This window comes from Bufo gargarizans, chromosome 1 (assembly GCF_014858855.1).
Source record: "Bufo gargarizans isolate SCDJY-AF-19 chromosome 1, ASM1485885v1, whole genome shotgun sequence".
Lineage (NCBI taxonomy): Eukaryota > Metazoa > Chordata > Amphibia > Anura > Bufonidae > Bufo > Bufo gargarizans.
In genome coordinates this window covers 99,734,168-99,755,863 of record NC_058080.1, presented here as the reverse complement: position 1 = coordinate 99,755,863, position 21,696 = coordinate 99,734,168, and the positions used below count along the sequence as shown (strand labels likewise).

At 44.7% G+C, this 21,696-nt stretch overlaps 1 protein-coding gene across 4 annotated transcripts in view; it reads left to right on the top strand.

Moving 5' to 3' along the window:
* DDX60 (DExD/H-box helicase 60) overlaps positions 1–21,696 on the top strand; it is a 646,547-nt gene that overhangs the window by 289,565 nt on the left and 335,286 nt on the right. For all 4 annotated transcript variants that reach the window (XR_006390268.1, XM_044296988.1, XM_044296981.1 and 1 more), the window contains exon 18: positions 10,064–10,183. Coding sequence is in view for 3 of the 4 variants with exons in the window: in XM_044296988.1 (XP_044152923.1) it covers positions 10,064–10,183 (120 nt within the window). In the remaining variant the exon portion in view is untranslated. The remainder of the gene's footprint in view (positions 1–10,063; positions 10,184–21,696) is intronic.

Sequence of the window (21,696 nt, the reverse complement as noted above, 5' to 3'; positions counted from 1 at the left end):
AATTTTTATATATTTTTTTCTTTCCTGGGCACTTGGGGACCATTGGGAGCATTGCTGGAGAACGTTGGACATTACTCATTACATTAAAGGATGGGCATTATTATTGCCAGAGGCACTATAGGGGGCATTTTTAATGCTGGGGGCACTATATGGCTATTAGAGATGAGTGAATTTCTCAAAAATTTGATTCGGCCGGTTCGCTTAGCTACGATCAGAATTAATTTGCGATGAATCACATTAAAAAACAGCTAATTTCCGAGCTGCATAGAGCCTTTATATGGGTGTAGAACACTTGCTTTGCAGTAACCCACATAGGGAGTCTGCTGGGGTGGTGAAATAATATTGTCAGTCAGTATAACATGCAGATGACAGGCGTCGCTCTTAGAATCACACTGCACACTTCACTTTTTTGGGCAGTTACGGGGCCAAAACCGACCAAATAACTCAAGTATTAACTCAGCCTTACAGGTCGATGTTAGTGTAAGGGTGGACCGCATTTGCAGATCCTCAATACACGGGCACTGTTCCGTGTGCATTGCGCATCACGGATGCAGACCCATTCACTTCAATGGGTTTGCAAATCCGGAGATGTGGAACAGAAGTACAGAACGGAACACTACAGAAGCACTACGGAGTGCTTCCTGGGGTTCCGTTCCGTGCCTCCACACCGCCAAAATATAGAACATGCTCTATCTTTTTGCGGAACGGAAGAATCATGGACCCATTCAAGTGGATGGGTCTGCGATCCCCATGTGGCTGGGCCACGGTGGGTGCCTGTGCATTGCGGACAGCACGGAATCCGAAGACCCTCTTCATCTCCGTGCACCACAGGATGCCCTTCTTTTCATTTCCATGATGACTGGGAACCCGTGATGTTTTTACCGGACGAGGAGATCGGGTCCTGTTGGTTTTAATCTTGACTAACTTCGCGAATTGACTCTTCCGGGCTCCAAGCTATGTTGAAGCTTTCTATTCTCATTGTCTGTAGCTACTGGAGGCCCGTTCATGCCAGGCAGGTTTCCCCCAGAAGTATCTTGGTCGATGAGCAGCCAATACTGCACTTGCAGCAATCTTGACAGTATTTGTCTCCAGGTGGAGAGGAATTGTTTTCTTGGCATGCTTTCTCCATCGCAACACCACGTCATTGAATAAACAGAAGACTGGCTGATTCTCTCCTGTCTTAGGCAACGTGCAGTGTCCCACTACGTGACCGTGGGCACCGCAAACTTGTAAAATTACACAAAATTATAATAATTATCAGGTATTATAATTATTCTATTTATTAAAAAAAAAAGCAAAGTAATATAATCGCATAGCGAATTAAACTTAGCTGTCTCTATAGTCAACTTTCCTATATGATTGCTAGAATTAGCGAAGTTGACGAATAGGTAGCTAAAACGAAGATGCAGAATACTTCGTTATCTTAGTTTTGTGGAATATAACTAATATATTCGTCATATTCGCTAATTCTACCAAGCCATTGAAGCCAACCATATAGTAAACCAGGTCCAAGTTGAAATCGCCATGCGATTAATATAACTCAAAGTAATCGCATGGCGATTTTAACTTAGTAATGCTATATTCCATGCTCATGGAGCGTCCCCATCACCATGGGAACGACTCCATATACTAGAATGTACTGTCGGATTTGAGAATTACGTTGAAATCGCAATTCGATTATTTCAAGTTATAATAATCGAATTTCGATTTTAACTTAAAGACTACTCTCCTATTGAAATAGCAATTCGATTAATTCAAGTTATAAAAATCGAATTTCGATTTTAACTTAGCACTGCTATTATATTCCATATTCGTTAATTCTAGCCTAATATAGAATATAGCAGTGCTGCTACGTTAAAATCGAAATTCGATTTTTATAACTTGAATTATTCGCATTGCTATTTCAATAGGAGAGTAGCCTTTAAGTTAAAATCAAAATTCGATTATTATAACTTGAAATAATCGAATTGCGATTTCAACGTAATTCTCAAATCCGACAGTGCATTCTAGTATATGGAGACGTTCCCATGGTGATGGGGACGCTCCATGAGCATGGAAGTCGGCAGAAGCGGCAACGGGCACTGACTGGAGCAGCTAGGAAGCCAGGAATCCAAAGGACAGGTAAGAACAACTTTAGGGAAGTGGGAAAGAAAAAAAAAAAAAAAAAAAGCAAAGCGACAAAAGCATAAACACAGGGAGGGAGGGCGGGGCAGCGTTCCGGTCTTGACAACTGGCCCAGAAGCGCCGCCGCACCTGCAATATAAAGACCGGGCACTCCCCGCCACAGCATTAGCCACCAACCAGGATCCCTGAATCCCCTCAGCAACAGCAGCGGCCAACCAGCTGAGGCCCCAGCTGTCACCAGGGCTGACAGGTAAATCAAAACAAATCAGCCTGAGGTAACCTGTAAGAAAAAGCGGGAAAAGAGACAGGAGAACAAGAAAGGGAGGGGGGAGAAAGGGAAGCCATCCTAATAGTGTACTGTACACATATGTGAGGTGCCATTGCCCCCATGTGTCCCCCAAGCGAAACACTCTGGGGGGCCCTCTCATGGATGCAAATGACACCATTCATTACATAACAATTTTTTAACAACTAATAATAAATAAAGACAAACAATATGTGGTCAAATAAAAATGGCCGCAAAGCTTTATTAAGAGTGACCTTAAAATACATACTTCAATAAATAACTGAACCACAATTACAACCAACAGATCATTAAATAAACCTATTTGAAATTGTACTAATCACCGAAATCCACTCAGCAATAGCTGAGTGACACAGCTCCACAAGCCAAGCCTCAACAAGGCGAGGCCCCCCACAAGCACTGCAGCCATTTCTCAACCACGTTTTGCAAACCCACATTAAAAATGTCAAGACACACCTCAGACAAATGCACGTTATCTGCTCTATACAACCCTGACTCAAAACCTTCCAGATCAACATGTCTATAACTAAAACCGCCCAACAGCGGAAGAAATTTCGCCATGGCCCTATTCACCCGCTTCCTAATCCTCTCAAAAAAGGCAGTCTGCTTGCGCCCAACACAGTCTCGGACTTATCTCCAAAAAGACCAACTTAGTATTCGGCAACATACACTGCAACAGCTAGAGGTCCTTCTTCACCTCCCACAACAAATCACATGTATTAACCTTGCCAATATCATTACCCCTGACATGAATAATAATCAAATCAGGCAAAGGCCACATAGCAATAAGCTTCCTAATCTATAACATTACCCTTTTCCAAGCCAGACCCCGAACACCCCACCAAAATAACTGCAACGATGAACTGTCAGAAGCTAGATTTGATAAATAAGACCTCTTCTCAGCTAGCTTCTGAGCCCAGTATATAAAAGAATGGCCCAGAATCCAGACCACAACCTGGTTGCCTGCAAAGAATAAACACATATTAGCTGGATATTAACAAATCTGGTCTCACATAAAGCTTGACTCTATGAGAATCCCAACGCCCGATCCTGCGAATCACTGAATCATCAAGACCACACCTGGCTGCTTCAGTAGCCGTGCCAATTCTAAACGAATGCGACAAAATCTTAAGAGAACTAAGCCCCAGAACCCCCAAACATTTTTTTAAAACTGACCCAAACTGAAATCTAGTCATCGGACAACAATCCCTATGCAATAAAAACGGGCCCAACTTAGAAGGAAAAACAGCTATCCAGGACTTAGCCACCGATACTGGACAAAGCACCGAACCCGGCCATTGATTCAACTTAATAACCCTTCCTCTCCCAAACTGGTCCGTCTTAGAGTACCTCAACAATATATCCACCGATGCTTCCCTAACCGTCACATCCGAATATGCTAACCCAGAACAAACCGACTTACTCACCGCCACCAATTCCCCAATCCGCAAAGCAGCAAAAAAGGCAAAACTAAAAGCCGTCCTAAATAAAAGCACCGCAAACTCATCAAAACAAACATCCGATAAGACTCTGGACAAATCCAACAGCAACTGAATCGAGATTGGCCTCCTAACATCAATAGTAGAGAACCGCTTCCTATACCTCTTCAACATCTGCTTAATCTGAAAACAGGAAGAAAGAGGTGGATCCCCATACAATTTCTGAAAAAAGGAAACCCCTGCGACCGTCCTAGAAACCACAGAAAAGGACAGATGCTTGTCACACAATCCAGCCACAAATAATAAACCTTTCCCATGAACACTAACACTCCCATCAATGCCACATGGAAATGACAACCAATCGCGCCATGCAGCCGCATAGGCGGCCCATGTTCTCGGGGCTAAAGATCGTACAATGTTGTCCGAGATTATTCCCAAATCAGGTCCCATAGATGACGAGGACATGGAATCCCTTGCTGATTTGCCTCCGGAGCGAGCTCCCGGAACCGTGTAAACTGCAAGCTAGACAAAGAATCAGCCAAACTATTCGCTGCTCCCTCCACATACTTCACTTTGACCCAAATATTAAATTTCATGCAAAACAAAACTAAATGCCTTAAGAGCTTAACTGCTGAATCGGATTTGGATGATAGCGTATTAACTGCAAAAAGAACTCCCTTATTGTCCGTATGAAATAAAATTCTCCTATTCCTGAATTCTGAACCCCAGATGACAACCGCCACGACAAACGGGAACAACTCCAAAAACACAATATTCTTGGTGACACCACACCTGACCCATTCCTCCGGCCATTCCTCCGCAGACCACTCACTTTTCCAAAAAACACCATATCCGCAACTCCCTGCGGCATCAGTAAACAAGCCCAGCGCCTCAGAATCAATGAAATCATCCTGCCATAAACTAGAACCATTGAAATCCCGCAGAAATTCAAACCAAATAGCCAAATCATCCTTCAAACCCCTAACCAAGGGGATATGAGAACCATCCGTCCTACATTGACTTTCAATGAAGTTCATGACGGATCCATCTTCGCAATGTTAAAGATAATACAACCGGATCGTTCATAACAGATGCAGATGGTTGTATTATCAGTAACAGAAGCGTTTTTGCTGAACCATGTCGGATCCATTAAAAATGCTAGTGTGAAAGTAGCCTAATACTGGTGCATTTTAAGGGACATTATTCTTACTTGAGCCCTATGGGGATTATTAATACTGGAGACAATATAGAGGATCATTATTGCTGGAGCCATTTTAATAGTAGCACTATTACTGGGGGCACTACTTTTTCAGCAGTATAGTATTTGGGGGCACTAAAGAGCACAGCAGGCACAGCATTCTGGGTGACAGCAGGATGACACTGTTGGGGACCGAGGATGGGGAGTTTGTGTTGAGAAGGTGGGGCAGATGATGGAAAAGTAAGGAATCTAAGATGTCTGTACAATATTTTTGGTGACACCACACCTGACCCATTCCTCCGGGCATTCCTCCGCAGATCACTCACTTTTCCAAAAAACACCATATCCGCAACTCCCTGCGGCATCAGTAAACAAGCCCAGCGCCTCAGAATCAATGAAATCATCCTGCCATAAACTAGAACCATTGAAATCCCGCAGAAATTCAAACCAAATAGCCAAATCATCCTTCAAACCCCTAACCAAGGGGATATGAGAACCAGGATACTTTAAACCTCTAGTAGAAAAATACAAGCGCTTAGAGAAGACTCTCCCAATGGGGATAACTCTGCTTGCGAAATTAAGCGAATCCAAAACCGATTGCATCTCCCTCAAGGTACATTTCTTTTTCTTCAACAAAGAAACCACCAAATACCGCAGCTTGTCTAACTTCACCTCCGACAACCGAAATTCCATCCTAGCCGAATCAATCGTGATACCTAAAAACTCAAGACAATGACACGGTAAAACAGTTTTCTCCTCCGCCACTGGAATACCAAATGAACTACACACGTCAAAAAATGTCAACAATAATCCTGAACAAACACTAGAACAGGGGGGGGGCCAACAAACAAAAATTCGTCCAGATAATGCAAAATCCCACCCAAACAACTCTGAAAATGCAAAACCCAATGAATAAAACTAGAAAACGCTTCAAAATAAAAACAAGATAAAGCAAAACCCATAGAGAGACATTTATCAAAATACGGTAATAAAAACCGTCAAATTGGAAACCCAACTAACTAAAACCAGACGGCTTCACTGGGAGAAGACGGAAGGCTGATTTAACATCGGCTTTGGCTAATAATGACCTTTCCCCATAGCACCTGAGCAAAGCTAAAGCATTATCAAATGAAGAATACTTAACTGACTTAACCGATTTATCTACCATGTCATTCAAAGAACTCTGCTCCGGGAAAGACAGGTGATGTATCAGCCTAAATTCCCTCGGCTCTTTTTTCGGTACAATACCTAACGGAGATAGTCTAAAATTCACAAAAGGCGGGTCTCTAAACAGGCCTGCGATCCTACCCAATTCCAATTCTTTCTGCAACTTCAACCTAACAACATCCCTATGGACAGAAACTGATTTCAAATTATTAACCCAACAACACCATCATTGAAACCATAAAAAATCAACTTAGCTTTCTGTCGCTCTGGGAAGCATTCTAACCATGGGCGCATTGCGGACAATTTCACTGGACTCCATGCTTTTAAGTAACTGTTCCTTGGTACCAGGCTGCTGTTCACTTGACTGAGAGTTTCTTTTGAAGCAACGCACCATGGGATGTGTGCCCCCACAAAAAGAGCACTCGTGCCTGTAACGACAATTATTTAACCATTTGCATGAGCTTTCATTAAATGCAAAACAAAGACCTTTCCTTATAGCAAGCTGAGCTGTATTCGCAGTCCTGACTGGGGCAGATTTCTGAGGAAGCAATAAATTCACCCACAGACCAATGTCCTTCACACCCCACTTAAGCGCAGGGTGGACTGCCAATTTCTGGCGAAAAGTTTTATCATAATAAAACCAGGCTAAGCCCCCAAAATTGCGATACGCCTCAATGATGATATCCAGGTGCTGAAACAAACCAGTACAGAATTCCGGGTGCTTCTTACCCAAGACAGCGGAAAAAATACAAAACGCCTGAATCCAATTGTTAAGTGATCTAGGCATAGTACTCCTCCTTTCTTCATCACTTTTGTCATCCTTTTTATCCAACTTAGCTACGTGCTCCTTAACAGAAGGCAGTAATGACGTAATATCAATATACTTAGCACGCCAAATCCTCTCCTTAATGCTGATGCTTAAATGAAACCCAAGAGGTGACACTTCACATTCCAGCGCCTCTTTAACACACGTTTCCCTGACACCACTGCCTTTATCCAGCAGCGGAACATAAACATCAGCATTAAGAGATTTGGAGCCTGAGCTCAATACATCCGCAGCAGCATTACCTGTCAACTTGCTCACTGCATTAACCCTCTGACTACCCGCATTAACACATACATCCGCAGCAGCATTACCTGTTAACCTGCTCACTGCGTTAACCCTCTGACTACCAGCCCAATCCATAACTAACTTAATAAAACCATTTAAAGTTTCAGGGACAGGGACATCACTCTTACCACTCTGATGAACCTCCTGGAAACTACCAGAGGTTGAGGGTACTGCTTGTCTTGAAGATTCATGGGGGCCCGGAGAAGGCTCAACCACATACTGTGGGAGCCCCTCAACAGGTGACCCCAGCACCTCCTGACGTCGGCTGCCAGCCACCTGAACGGGATCGATGGTGCCCACAGCCTCCTGGCTCCGCTGAGAAAGGATGTCCCCCACATAGATGCCGGCTTCTCTCTTGTTCCGGCCCCTCTGTACGGACCTCTCCATGGTGCTAGAGGACCGCAGACTCTGCCGGCGAGACTGAGCCGATGTCTCGCGAGAACCGCTCCTGCTATGGCCAGCATCAGGGGGAGGGGTATAAGCAGCCCTGCCTTTACGGGCTCTCTTGCCTGGGCGCACCATTGCCCCCCCCCCCCGCTCATACCCGGCACAGGAACCACAGGCAGGACCGGACCAGCACAAGAAACAGCGCAACGTCCTCTCTCCATTGATCTCGGAACCTCAGACAGAGACACAGGCGTTGATAGCAGAAGAGGCAACGACATCAGCCCAGCAGGAAGCAGCGATGTAGGCAGCGGTGAAAAGAGGAGAGATGGATCAGCCGGCGACAGAAGAGGAGGTGAGTGAAGCGCAGAAGGAGTCGGCCCATGACACGGCGGCATCTCCAGGCAGGCTCTCAACCATTCTTCCCCTCCGGCACCCTCGGCTTTCTCAATCAGACGACTAAGTAAGGCTTCCATCCTGTAGACAGCGATGCAACGATCCGGTCTTGACAACTGGCCCAGAAACTGCGCCGCACCTGCAATATAAAGACCGGGCACTTCCCGCCACAGCATTAACCACCAACCAGGGTCCCTGAATCCCCTCAGCAACAGCAGCGGCCAACCAGCTGAGGCGCCAGCTGTCACCAGGGCTCACAGGTAAATCAAAACAAATCAGCCTGAGGTAACCTGTAAGAAAAAGCGGGAAAAGAGACAGGAGAACAAGAAAGGGAGGGTGGGGGGGGAGAGAAAGGGAAGCCATCCTAATAGTGTACTGTACATATATGTGAGGTGCCATTGCCCCCATGTGTCCCCCAAGCAAAACAGTCTGGGGGTCCCTCCCATTCTGCAGCAACAGACGTGGCTGAAAGAATTTGCCATTGTGATCTTGACCGAATAGAGAAGACGAGGAAAGAGAGCAACTACATAAGAGAAGCTGTCACTGTATGTAAGAGGTATGTAGTGCTGTATTAACCTGTATGTTTGGGAAAGGTATTGGGACCAGGTATTATGCTGTTGATAGAGCTGCCTCACTGCTGTGGCCCTTGTCTTATCTCATCAGCCTCTCCTCCATATCGTAGAGACAACTGTAGGAAGAGGAAGATGACAAAACGAGGCAGCTTGTGCTGGCCACCACAGTGGGACAGCTTCTGGGGAGATACTTTGTGCTGCTGGGACGCTGTGGTATTTGGTTCTGCTGGGGCAGTATTTTTGCTGCAGTGTGCTTTTTGGTTCTGCAGCACAATATACTGGCTCTGAAGAACCAAATATCACGGCACAGCACAATATATTGTCCCAGCAGATAACATAGTAATACATTTATCAAACTGGTGTAAAGTAGAACTGGCTTAGTTGTCCATAGCAACCAATCAGATTCCACCTTTTCTTTTGACATGTGCTTTAGAAAATAAAAGGTGGAAGCTGACTGGTAGCTATGGGCAACTAAGCCAGTTCTACTTTACACCAGTTTGATAAATCCCCCCCCCCCATAGTTTATAAGGTTAAAAAAAGACATCTGTCCATCCAGTTCAGCCTGTTAACCTGCAAGTTGATCCAGAGGAAGGCAAAAAAAACCATGAGGTGGAAGCGAATTTTCCTCATTTTAGGGGAACAAAAACCATTCTCAACTCAGGCAATCAGAATAACTCCCTGGTTCTATGACCATTCTCCAGAAATCTAGCAATTCTAACCTATAATAGTTTTGCACTCCAGAAAGGTTCTACTAGGGCAGTATATTTTGCTGCACCATGGTATTTGGTCCTGTTGGGGTTGTATATTCTACTGCACTATGGTATTTGGTCCTGTTGGGGTTGTATATTGTGCTGCAATGTGGTATTTAGTTCTGCTTTACAACCAAATACCAAAGTAAAGCACAGTATTTTCACGGTATCACTGGCCCTGCCTACATTTGTTAACCCCACCTTCTTGAGTTGACACGACTACTCGTGTTGGCACCACCTTCTGTCGGTTTAAGCCCTCCTACAACATGGAGCTACGTTTAGTTTTATTTTTTCCAGAGCCACTTCCTAGTCTGTCCCTGCCCCCAAAGATTCCAGAAATTTACAAGTTAGGCCTGGACAGCGGTGGGTGCAGCTTTGGACTAAAGGAGCCGGAACAGAGCAGTGGGGAGCAGGTAAGTATTCTTCCCTTCACAGGTCCGGCAGGGAGGGGTAGATGTCCAAAAGTGCTTGGCAGCTGACAACCCTTTTAATGTTGAGGCAACATTAATGAGAAACTTGTTAGGTTGTATTACTACTATTGTAGAATTTACACATACCAATTCTAACAGTTGCAGATAGCAAGCGATTTACCTTTATGCAATACATTTGTCTCATCTAGGCTCTTGTAAATCAAGTTGTAGCGACTGTTATTAGTCAGTTCAATAAAGATCTACCAGGTGGAATAGTTTTGTGTGGAGTTTTCACTCGTGATTATCGCACAGATGCTTTAAACAGCCAGGTATGTACCTTTTATTCTGATTTATAAATGTGAATATACAATTAGTATAACTAACCTGAGAGAAGCCATGAGGGGAGATGTCAGTGTCTGAGGTGGAGTTATGTACCTCTTAGCTATTGACTATGTCTATTTGTATTGTGAACAGTGCATACTCACATACAGTGGCTATAAAAAGTCTACACACCCCTGTTAAAATGTCAGGTTTCTGCGATGTTAAAAAATTAGACAAAGAAAAATTATTTTAGAACTTTTTCCACCTTTAGGCCTCATGCACACAACCGTTTTTTGGGACAAGAATAGGCATTTCTACAATGGGCCGCCCGTTCCGCAAATTGCGGAAGGCACATGGGCGGCTTCTATTTTTTGCTGATCCGCAGTTTGTGGACCGCTAAAAACGGAACGGTCGTGTGCATGTAGCCTTAATTTGACCTATAAACTGTACAACTCAATTGAAAAACAAATCTGAAATCTTTTAGGTGTAGGGAAGAAAAAAATATAAAAATAAAATAATATGGTTGCATAAGTGTGCACATCCTTGGGCCTCATGCACACGACAGTTGTTTTTTGCGTCCGCAAAAAAAGCGGATGCGGCATCCGTTTTTTTTTGGAGGATCCGTTTTCTTTCCACAGATCCGTTGTAAGCAATGCCTATCCTTGTCCGCAAATGTGAAAAAAGTAGGACATGCACAATTTTTTTTGCTGAAGGGAAACACGGACAACGGACGCGGAACACAAACGGATGAACTATCAGCATTTTTTTGCTGACCCACTGAAATGAATGGGTCCCCATCCTATCCGCAAAAAAAAACTGAACTGAGGCCGAGAAAAACAACTGTCGTGTGCATGAGGCCTTAAACTAATATTTGTTGAAGCACCTTTTGATTTTATTACAGCACTCAGTCTTTTGGGTATGAGTCTATCAGCATGGAACATTTTGACTTGGCAAGATTTGCCCACTCTTCTTTGCAAAAACACTCCAAATCTGTCAGATTGCGAGGGCATCTCCTGTGCACAGCTCTCTTCAGGTCACTCCACAGATTTTCAATTGGATTCATGTCTGGGCTCTGGCTGAGCCAATCCAAAACTTAAATCTTCTTCTGGTGAAGCCTTTCCTTTGTTGATTTGGATGTATGCTTTGGGTCGTTGTCATGCTGAAAGATGAAGTTCCTCTTCATGTTCAGCTTTCTAGCAGAAGGTTTTGTGCCAATATAATACATAATACATGCTTCACTGTGGGTACGGTGTTCTTTTGGTGATGTGCAGTGTTGTTTCTTCTCGTCTTTTCATCAATTTTGGAGGGACGTCCAGTTCTTGGTAATGTCACTGTTGTGCCATATTTTCTCCACTTGATGATGACTGTCTTCACTGTCTTCCATGGTATATCTAATGCTGTGGGATGCGACTAAGAAAATTTCAGGAAAGACCAACTAGAGCAGCTGAACTTTATTTGAGGTTAATCAGAGGCCCTATAAATGATGGCAGGTGTATGCTGACTCCTATTTAACATGATTTTGAATGTGATTGCTTCATTCTGAACACAGCTACATCCCCCGTTATAAGAGGGTGCGTACACTTATGCAACCACATTATTTTAATTTTCTTCCCTCCACCTAAAAGATTTCAGTTTGTTTTTCAATTGAGTGGTACAGTTTATAGGTCACATTAGGCCTCTTTCACACTTGGGTTGTCCGGATCCGGTGTGTACTCCACTTGCCGGAGGTACACGCCGGATCCGGAAAAACGCAAGTGTACTGAAAGCATTTGAAGACGGATCCGTCTTCAAAATGCTTTGAGTGTTACTATGGCAGCCAGGACGCTATTAAAGTCCTGGTTGCCATGCGGGGAGAGGGGGAGCGGTATACTTACAGTCCGCGCGGCTCCCGGGGCGCTCCAGAATGACGTCAGAGCGCCCCATGCGCATGGATGACGTGCCATGCGATCACGTCATCCATGCGCCTGGGGCGCCCCGACGTCACTCTGAAGCGCCCTGGGAGCCGCACGGACGGTAAGTATGCTGCTCCCCCGCTCCCCGCTACACTTTACCATGGCTGCCAGGACTTTAGCGTTCCGGCAGCCATGGTAACCATTCAGAAAAGCTAAACATCGGATCCGGCAATGCGCCGAAACGACGTTTAGCTTAAGGCCGGATCCGGATCAATGCCTTTCAATGGGCTTTAATTCCGGATCCGGCCTTGCGGCAAGTCTTCAGGATTTTTGGCCGGAGCAAAAAGCGCAGCATTTCACTCCATTCAGAATGCATTAGGATAAAACTGATCAGGATTCTTCCGGCATAGAGCCCCGATGACGGAACTCTATGCCGGAAGAAAAGAACGCAGGTGTGAAAGAGCCCTTAAAGGTGGAAATAGTTCAGAAATTATTTATCTTTGTTTCATTTTTTTACAGCACAGAAACCTGACATTTTAACAGGGGTGTGTAGACTTTTTATATCCACTGTATATCCAGTAACCAAGGTTTTTTGCAGGACTGGTACATAGTTATTTTGATATAATTTTTTGTCTTGTATGTGCATATATCATTCTTCTTTGTAAAAGCCTCCTTCCTCAAAATTTTTATTTGCTTTTAACAAAATTGTAGTGCCATCTATGGTTGCCATTTATCAGGCCGCTACACCAGCAAACTGGCCTAAAATGTAAAAAACCACAGGTTGCGAAAGAAATTGACATGCGTTTTTACACCACCTTTGCCACCTTCCAGAAAGGAGATAAGGTGTGGACAGGACCATTTTCCCCAGGAGATTTATTATCATTTATGTCAGTTTTCTGGTGTAAATGATGACTGAAATCTATGCTAGCTACCAATTGGTGTAGATATCATTCTAGGTGCATGGACTGCCATAGGACATGCTTACTTTAAGACAAAATTAAGTGCATTCTCCAACAGCTCAGGGGATATCAAGACCGAATTAGAAAATACTGTTCTTGATAAATGTTCCCCCACAGTATAGTATTTTGTCTGTTGTAGATAATGCAACCCATGGGCTTTGTTAGTTGAATTGATTTATTAGATTTTTTTTTTTCCCCAGGGCATATGGTGGTTTGTAGGGATCAATGTGCAGCGAGACACTGAGGAGCCGATGCAAGGGATGGGAGTGGCCCTGATGAGATGTTGAGTCCTAACTCAGGCCATCACTCCCTTGTCAGGGAAACAACCCCAAAGCCATTAGGAAATAATTTAGACTGAGGCTCAGGCCTTCTAGTCTTCTAGATAGTTCCCAATTAGATGCATTTTGCTAGAGAGCAAGACTTGAGGCACAGACACGGTGTGATTCAAACTTACTCTGGTTTATTGAAGACACATACAAAACCTTTAGAATTGCTTTGTTTGAGTATTCAAAAGTGTCCAATAAAATCCCATAGAAAACAGCCTACTGAGTTAATAAGCCAAGCATCAGTCTTAGGCCTCATGCACACGACCGTTCCATGTCCAAAATTTGCGGAACAGAACGGGCGGCCCATTGTAGAAATGCCTATTCTTGTCCGCAAAACGGACAAGAATAGGACATGCTATATTTTTTTAGCGGGGCCACGGAACGGAGCAAAGGATGCGGCCAGCACACGGAGTGCTGTCCGCATCTTTTGCGGCCCCATTGAAGTGAATGAGTCGGCACCCGAGCCGCAAAAACTGCGGCTCAGATGCGGACCCGATAAACGGTCGTGTGTATGAGGCCTTACAAAAAGGACCTATAGAAACATATGGCACATAACACATTATCACCTCAGTTTCTTGGAATAGGCAGGCTTCTACTTCTTATGATAAGACTGGACAATTATAACTTCTGGCCTCAGCAAACACTTTAACTTCCTCAAGTTACTTCAACTATCAGGAGTTTAGCATGTATACAAAATGGGGAAATGAGAATAGAGCATTTAGCCAAATTGTCCTCCTCACCGCGGCTCCTTGACTCCAACTATATTTTGCTCAGCTTCCCATGTTTCCCCTGATGAGTCTTCTTCTGAATGCGAAACATGCATGAAGGGATAGATAGGAGCAGGGCTTACTAGGGCTACTTATTTCAGGGCAAGGTTCCTGACAGGGTCGCCCTTATCCGGGCGGGTGCTCTGCTGTTAGGCTGCTACTTGTGTTTAGTTAATGATGGCCAATGGGATAGAGAAGGCGCTCATAGGGTAAGTAAATTCAAACAAACAGATTTCTAATGAAAGAAATGGTTTGCTCACCTACTGCGGTTGCATCAATTGGATGCAACTGCAATGGAGATCAAGTATAGATAAGGGATGGTTGGTGCAGCCAAGATCCGTCCTAACACCTTGGGCAGGGGCCACCCTGCCACTAGGGCAGTGGTGGGCAACCTTATTAGTAAAATGAGCCAAATATCGACAAAACAGCGATTTTTATTTTTTTGAGAGCCAAATTTTTTAAAATTCAAATATATAGGAAGGTACATTGTTATTTACTTCATAAGGGTATTCCTAACCATCTGAACATACCTTTCTCAATCCTCGACACTACATCTTCTTTCACTCCACAACGTTTTATCCTATAAGACGCACATAGGTTTTAGAGGAGGACAATATCGAAAAAAATATTTTTCATTACACCTCAGGTCAGACCACTAATCAGAACCTCAATGTTTGAAATCTCTTTTTATTAGACAAGCAAAGAAATATCACCAAATCGCATGTAGCGCAGTACAGCGGGTGACACATCACAATCAAATCTAGTCATAGATCATCGAAGGCATAGCCTAACAATACAGGTTAGGATGTGACAACCACTCAGCTAGGGCAAGGGGCCCTTAAAGTGATTGATCTTACAAAACAAATGCGGGTAACATTAGATACATAACAGTAAGGGGAGGGGAGGTGGGATGGGGATAACAGCCCTAACAGTGTGTCAACCCAAGGTGCAGTTAGGGTCCCACTCAGGAACGTCTATATAACTAAGACTAGTTATATTTATCTAAGGTTATGTATATTTATCTATAACCTGGCACAAACAAGTTTTGACTATATCAATGGAGACAACTACAGGGGAGGCGTGCCGAAAAGAAGGAATGTAATGAAATAAAAAGAAATAAAAGAAATAAAAAAATAAAAAATAAAAAAGGGGGTTCTGCATATTGATTGAAAGAAGTGACCGTCTTCCCATATCCTTAATCAGAGTCCCACTGTTGAGCGTTGAGAAGGTTTGTCCTATAATCTAACCACGGTTGCCAGATCTGTAAAAATCTATTTCTGCTATGGTATGTCCAGCCTATCAGTTCCTCCATCTGGCATATCTGTTGGACCCTACTCCGCCACATCTTCAGTGTTGGTGGGTCAACTGATCTCCATTTTACTGGGATTAAGAGCTTTGCGGCCATAAGCAGATGCGTGGCCAAGTTATTTTTTTTCCGGGGCGAAAATCTGGGGTAGGGATCCAGAGTAGTACTAGCTGGGCTGAAAGTTTCAGGGTCATTGCACAGATCCTGTTAATGGCGCTTTCTACATCTGTCCAGAAGGATCTGATGGCAGGACATAACCACCAGATGTGGGATAAGGATCCGGTAGCAGCAGCACACCTCCAACAAAGATCCGTAGAGAGCAACCGGATTTTAAAAAGGAACTCGGGGGTTCTGTACCAACGCAACGCTGTCTTAACAGAGTTTTCTTGAATTTTTATGCACTTGGAAAAGCCGTGCGAAGATTTCTGAATCCATTTACTGTCAGTGTCACTAAATTCAAGGTGGAGTTCTTTTCCCCACTCAGCAACCCAGGGCGGTACGCTAGAATAGCTCTCACTTAGAATCTGCCTATAAATGAGGGTGGTGCATTTATGAGGTAAATTTGGCAGCAGAACATAATTCTCCAACCATGATGGATCAGGGAGAGGGGTAAATTTGGAAATCATAAACTGCCTACAAGCATTCTCAAAGTCATTTCTTTGAATAAAATCTTTACCAAGGGCAGGTACACCCGAGAGGGCAGTATAGAAGCCGGAAGTGATCTGTAACCCTTTCAAATCTCCTAATCTGTGATGTGACATTGATAGCTAAATGATGGAGATTTAATTTGTGGGAACAGTAGTGTGGGGATAACTGAGATAGGAGCTAAGGGAGAAATCTTGTCCTGAGCAGATGTTAAGACCAAAGACTTATGGCAAATATGCAGCATTCCTCTGGTGAGTACGCTATCTACTTTGGTCCCTTCTCCTGTCCTCTCAGGTGTCCATAACCTATGGAACAATTCCTTACCCAACAGGGCCAATTCTAAATCTACATGCATACAGAATGTCTCTTGTCTGGCCAGTTTAAGCCACCTTTCCAAACTAATAGCCTGTATATAGGTTGATAGGTCAGGGAGGGAGATACCCCCATGTTTCTTTCTTCGGGAAATAAGGCGAAAGGACATTCTAGTGCGCTTCTTATCCCACAAATAACTGCTCATGATGGATTGTAGTTTATTAATGAAACTAACAGGTACCGATATGGGTAGGGCTCTCAAGGTGTACATTATCAGCGGCAGGATGTAGGTGGTGAGGACATTTTTCCTGCCTAGCCAGGTTAGGAAAGGAGAGCTGCTCTTAGAGAGAATAGAGGTGACTTTGGAGAGTAGCGGGGGGAAATTAAGACTAAACAACAACTTGGGGTCCATCGGGATCGTCACCCCCAAATATTTTATTGCTTGTGTAGGCCACTTGAATGGTGTGAGGGCTTTGACCTTAGTACGCAGGACAGCTGGGAGGGAAACGCCAAGGGCCTCCGACTTATCGAAATTTATCTTAAAATTTGAGATAACCCCAAAAGTTTCGAAAATCTGCATAACCTCCAGCAAAGCCTCTTCAGGATTTGACAACAGGAGCAGTAAATCATCAGGAGCAGTAAATCTGCCTAGTTTCACTCCTTTGATCGTGGGGGATTGGCGGAACTTAAGAAGAAGCATCTCTAGGGTGAGTACAAACAAGGTGGGGGATAATGGGCATCCTTGACGAGTACCGTTTCTAATTTGGAAGGCGTTCGACAGGGTGCCGTTGACTAGTACTCTCGCAGATGGTGCAGAGTATAGAGTATAGATAGCTCTGATGAGGCCTTCAGGGAAGCCAAAGGCTTGTAGTACTTTCTCCATATAGGCCCAGCTAACCCTATCGAACGCCTTCTCCGCATCTGTGCCCAGGAGTACAAGAGGGGACTTAGATTTGATGGCGTGGGTGATCGCATGTATGACTCTACTGATATTATGCCTACCCTCTCTACCTGCAACGAAACCTACCTGTTCTTCACCCACAAGCCCAGGGAGCAACCCTGACATCCTGCTGTTAAGCAGTTTAGCCCATCACTTCAAATCGGTGTTCAGCAGTGAAATCGGCCTGTAACTTCCAAATGCTTCCTTATCCTTCCCTTCTTTATGGATAATCGTTATGTGCGCTTCCTAGGCTTGTGGGGTCAGAGAGCCACCTGTAAGGAGGAGATTGCATGCCGTGACAAAATGTGGGACTAAAATATCTTTATACTTTTTGTAATATGAGCTTGGAAAACCGTCAGGTCCGGGACTCCTGCCTGAAGGGATAGACATTAGAACCTTTTCTACCTCTTCCATTGTAAACGGTTGAAGCAGCTGATGTATATCGACCTCAGAAATTCTTGGGATGTTAATAGAGCTAAGGAACTCCGACGTGCGTGTCTCGATTTGCTGGCTGGTGAGGGGTATTGGGAGGTTATACAGATTTGAATAAAAGGAGAAAAACTCCTGAGCTATCGCTGGAGTATTAATAAGTCGGGGGCCTGAGGCTGATTTGATGGCTTGAATAAAGGATTTATTTCTTTGGTTCTTAATAAGGTTGGAGACTAACTTAGAACCCCTATTCCCATGAAGGTATTGTTTGAAGCGCAATACGAACATTCAAAAAGTCAGTGACCTTATGCCTCAAGCACTTAAGCAGAACCTCAATGTTAATAAGACCTCCCTGAGATCAGATGTCAGCTCAGACCCCAAAGTAAATGACCCCCTCAATCAGACCTCAGATAAGAGCCCCATGCCTCTCATTATCCCCATTATCAACCATGATGCCTCTCATCATCACCATTATCATCCATGATGCCTCTCATATCCCCCATTATGATTCTCATCACCTCATTGCCTCAGATCAGCCCCAAGTTTCATAAAATAAAAAAGCACTTACCTCTCCGGCTCCTGGATGCCGCTGCTCCTCACCACCCGCGCTCTGTGTTCCTCCTGCTGTCGGCTGTGCTGTGAACTGGCGTGCACAGAGTGACGCCACAGAGCGCCTCACACTGTGCGCAGCCCTGCACAGCCTACAACCGAGGACCAGGAAGCGGTGAGTACAGAGCCTTCACCGCTTCCTGGTCTTCACCCTCCTACCTATTTTTGCTACGGGCAACGAAAATGCTATCGCACTGTACATGTGAGCCCGCACCTGGAAGAGCCAATATCAGGGGGCTAAAGAGCCGCATGTGGCTCTAGAGCCGCAGGTTGCTGACCACTGCACTAGGGTAATGGAAATGAAGAGAAGTACGCTACACCTTAAGTGGAGCGTGTGGACTGCTGGGGGCGCACGAGACAACCAAACAAGGACCGTGTTTTAATTTCGGCAGTATTCCATTTATTCGTAAGACAACGCGTTTCGGGGTAAAGTCCCCTTTATCAAGTCTGAGCCGGGAGGGTTAGGAGAGTGTCACGGCTCATCTGAAGAGGCACGTGTAGAACGCTGACCTTTTCAGTGCCCGCGCTGCTGAAGAAAAGGGGAGTGGGTGGAAGGGACTGGCCGGGTCCAGAGGAGAGGCCTCAATAGGGAGGTGTGGTTGGGGAACACGAGCGGGGCCTGAGGTGGGCGGTGAAAGTCCCTCCTTTCACCGCCCACCTCAGGCCCCGCTCGTGTTCCCCAACCACACCTCCCTATTGAGGCCTCTCCTCTGGACCCGGCCAGTCCCTTCCACCCACTCCCCTTTTCTTCAGCAGCGCGGGCACTGAAAAGGTCAGCGTTCTACACGTGCCTCTTCAGATGAGCCGTGACACTCTCCTAACCCTCCCGGCTCAGACTTGATAAAGGGGACTTTACCCCGAAACGCGTTGTCTTACGAATAAATGGAATACTGCCGAAATTAAAACACGGTCCTTGTTTGGTTGTCTCGTGCGCCCCCAGCAGTCCACACGCTCCACTTAAGGTGTAGCGTACTTCTCTTCACTTGTGTTTAGTTATCAGGGCCAGAGCAGTACCCCCCACTTAGGGCTTATTAGGGATTTTTTCCCCCGACCCTGCCGTTTTTCATCACCGCGTTATTTAGCCCAGGGATAGCTTTCACCTTCATTTCAGCTTCCTTCCCGGGATTGTGGATCATTGGAGCGTTCCGGGTTGTGGTAGGACATTTTGTTATCAATATAAGGTGCCGCCGTGCACCAGTCTTTTTCCTACCACTTTTTTTTGTGTATTGTGATTTATCATTTTCAGGGATATCTTATATTAATAATATGTATTAAAAGTTATGTTTTAGGCTTTACATACTCCATATGATCGCCTCTTCAGGTTGTTTTCTTAATTAATAGGTGATCAAACACGATTTTCATTAATATTCCTTAAATATTCTTTATTACTTATTTTGTTTATGGTATGGCGGGCTTTTTGGCTGGCGGTTTGAACACAGATGGTTGGCTTAATAAGGCCAAGGAGGTTTTTTCAGACAAAACCTACAATCAGAAAAAGTTCACTCCTTCATTCAAAATTGCATTTAAGGAATTAAACAAATTGTATAGAGAGCATCTTCTAAGTTGGTGGGAGGTCCAGAGTCTGGATAATTATAGTAATTATATTATTGTCCAGAGAGGCCTTAGAATTCTACTGACCCCTGTTTACAAACAACGTAGCTTTGGTAACGAGTGGGAGCAACTGGCTACTAGCAGTTCTCTACAGTTTATGACACTTCTACTAGAGGAAGAAAAAATCATCCTAGAAAATTTGAGTATCAAACTGAAGGCCCAGATTGAGGTTACCTAAGATACACAAAGGGACTAATCCCCTAAAATGGGAAGAGAAAGGAAAAAAGGAGGAAGTTTTATTTAGACACTAACCCTAAGTTCACACCTGAGCGTTTTACAGCGCGTTCAAACGCGCTGTAAAACGCTCAACACATGAAAACCAATGCTTCCCTATGGGAATGGTTCTCACCTGGGCGTTTTACAGCGCGTACGATCGCGCTGTAAAACGCCCGACGCATAATCAAGTTCTTGAGCTTCTTTGGGGTGTTTTGACGCGCGTTTGTGGCCATAGGACACTGCAGTCAATCACACAAACGCGCGTCAAACGCGCGTTTACTATTACGAAAAACGCGCATAAAAACGCGCGACAAAAACGCGCGTAAAACGCGCGTTTGAGAAACGCTCAGGTGTGAAAGCAGGGTAAAGGATCTGGAGAAGAAAATCCCCTTGTGTCTGACCGTGGGCGCCGACAGTGGTGGTGACTGGAGTCTAAATAGCGCAAGGGTGGCAGCCGAAAAGTGTCCAGGAAGGGCACTCAATGTAGATTTTGAAAATGAAAAAATAAAGGTGGGGGGAAGGTACAGAAAGGCGCCAAACCGAGCAAAAATGCACTAAGAAATGTCAAAAATTTGGTATCATGGTGCTAAAATGCTAGCATATTATACATATAGGTAAAAAAACTTTTTATATATAAAAGACTTTTTATATAAATGAAAAAACTTTTTTTAAAACCAGTTGAAATAAAATAGTTGAAATAAAATGAGGTCCCTACTGTGGTTTACACAGAAGGTTTAAGGTAGAGGTTAAAAACCAAGATTAAAACAAGGAATAAGATGGATGAATAAACATCCAGTGAGGCACTTACTTCACTGGGGGGTCGTCAGCAGGATAAGCATAAAACACCTGTGACGATTCCCCCCTGGCCAGGATCGTGTGTAGAGTGAATGATGGCAGCAAGGCAGTGTGCTTCAGATCAAATCACCTTTATTAGCAGATATGTGGCTCAACGCGTTTCGGGGATCAAGGTTTCCCCTTCATCAGGAGCAAGTGGCTATAGTTAACATGTAGCAGGCTAGGTCTATAATTACACAGTTCAATTAGTGATTTAATTGGTAAAATGGCGCCAAAACATCGAAAATGCCGAAAACGGAAGTGGTATGGTGTCACTTCCAGTAGGTGGAACGCAAATTGCGTTCCAAAAGGCGGAAGTGGCCGGTCGGATTGTAAGTTAGAAAGTAATAAAGGTAATAGACATAATAATAATAAGGGAGACTATGGGGAGGTGGTAAAAGAGCCTGATGTGTTATGTATTAGGCGGCCGGGGGCTGGTTGGAGAGTGGGGCGCTATGGGGCGATCAGGGCAGGCGTTCCCAGCGGTGGAACGCTTGGTGGAACGCATGGGTGAGAGGGCGGAGTGGATGTGGAGGGGGAGGAGTTGTTGGCTTGTCACCGGGTGACGTGTTAGCTAGGTGCAGACGGCTGAGGCTGGGCGGACGTGGCTGGGGGAGGTGTTACTACAGGGCAGGGACGCGTTGGCGTCATGTGGACCGCATAGGGGAACGCACG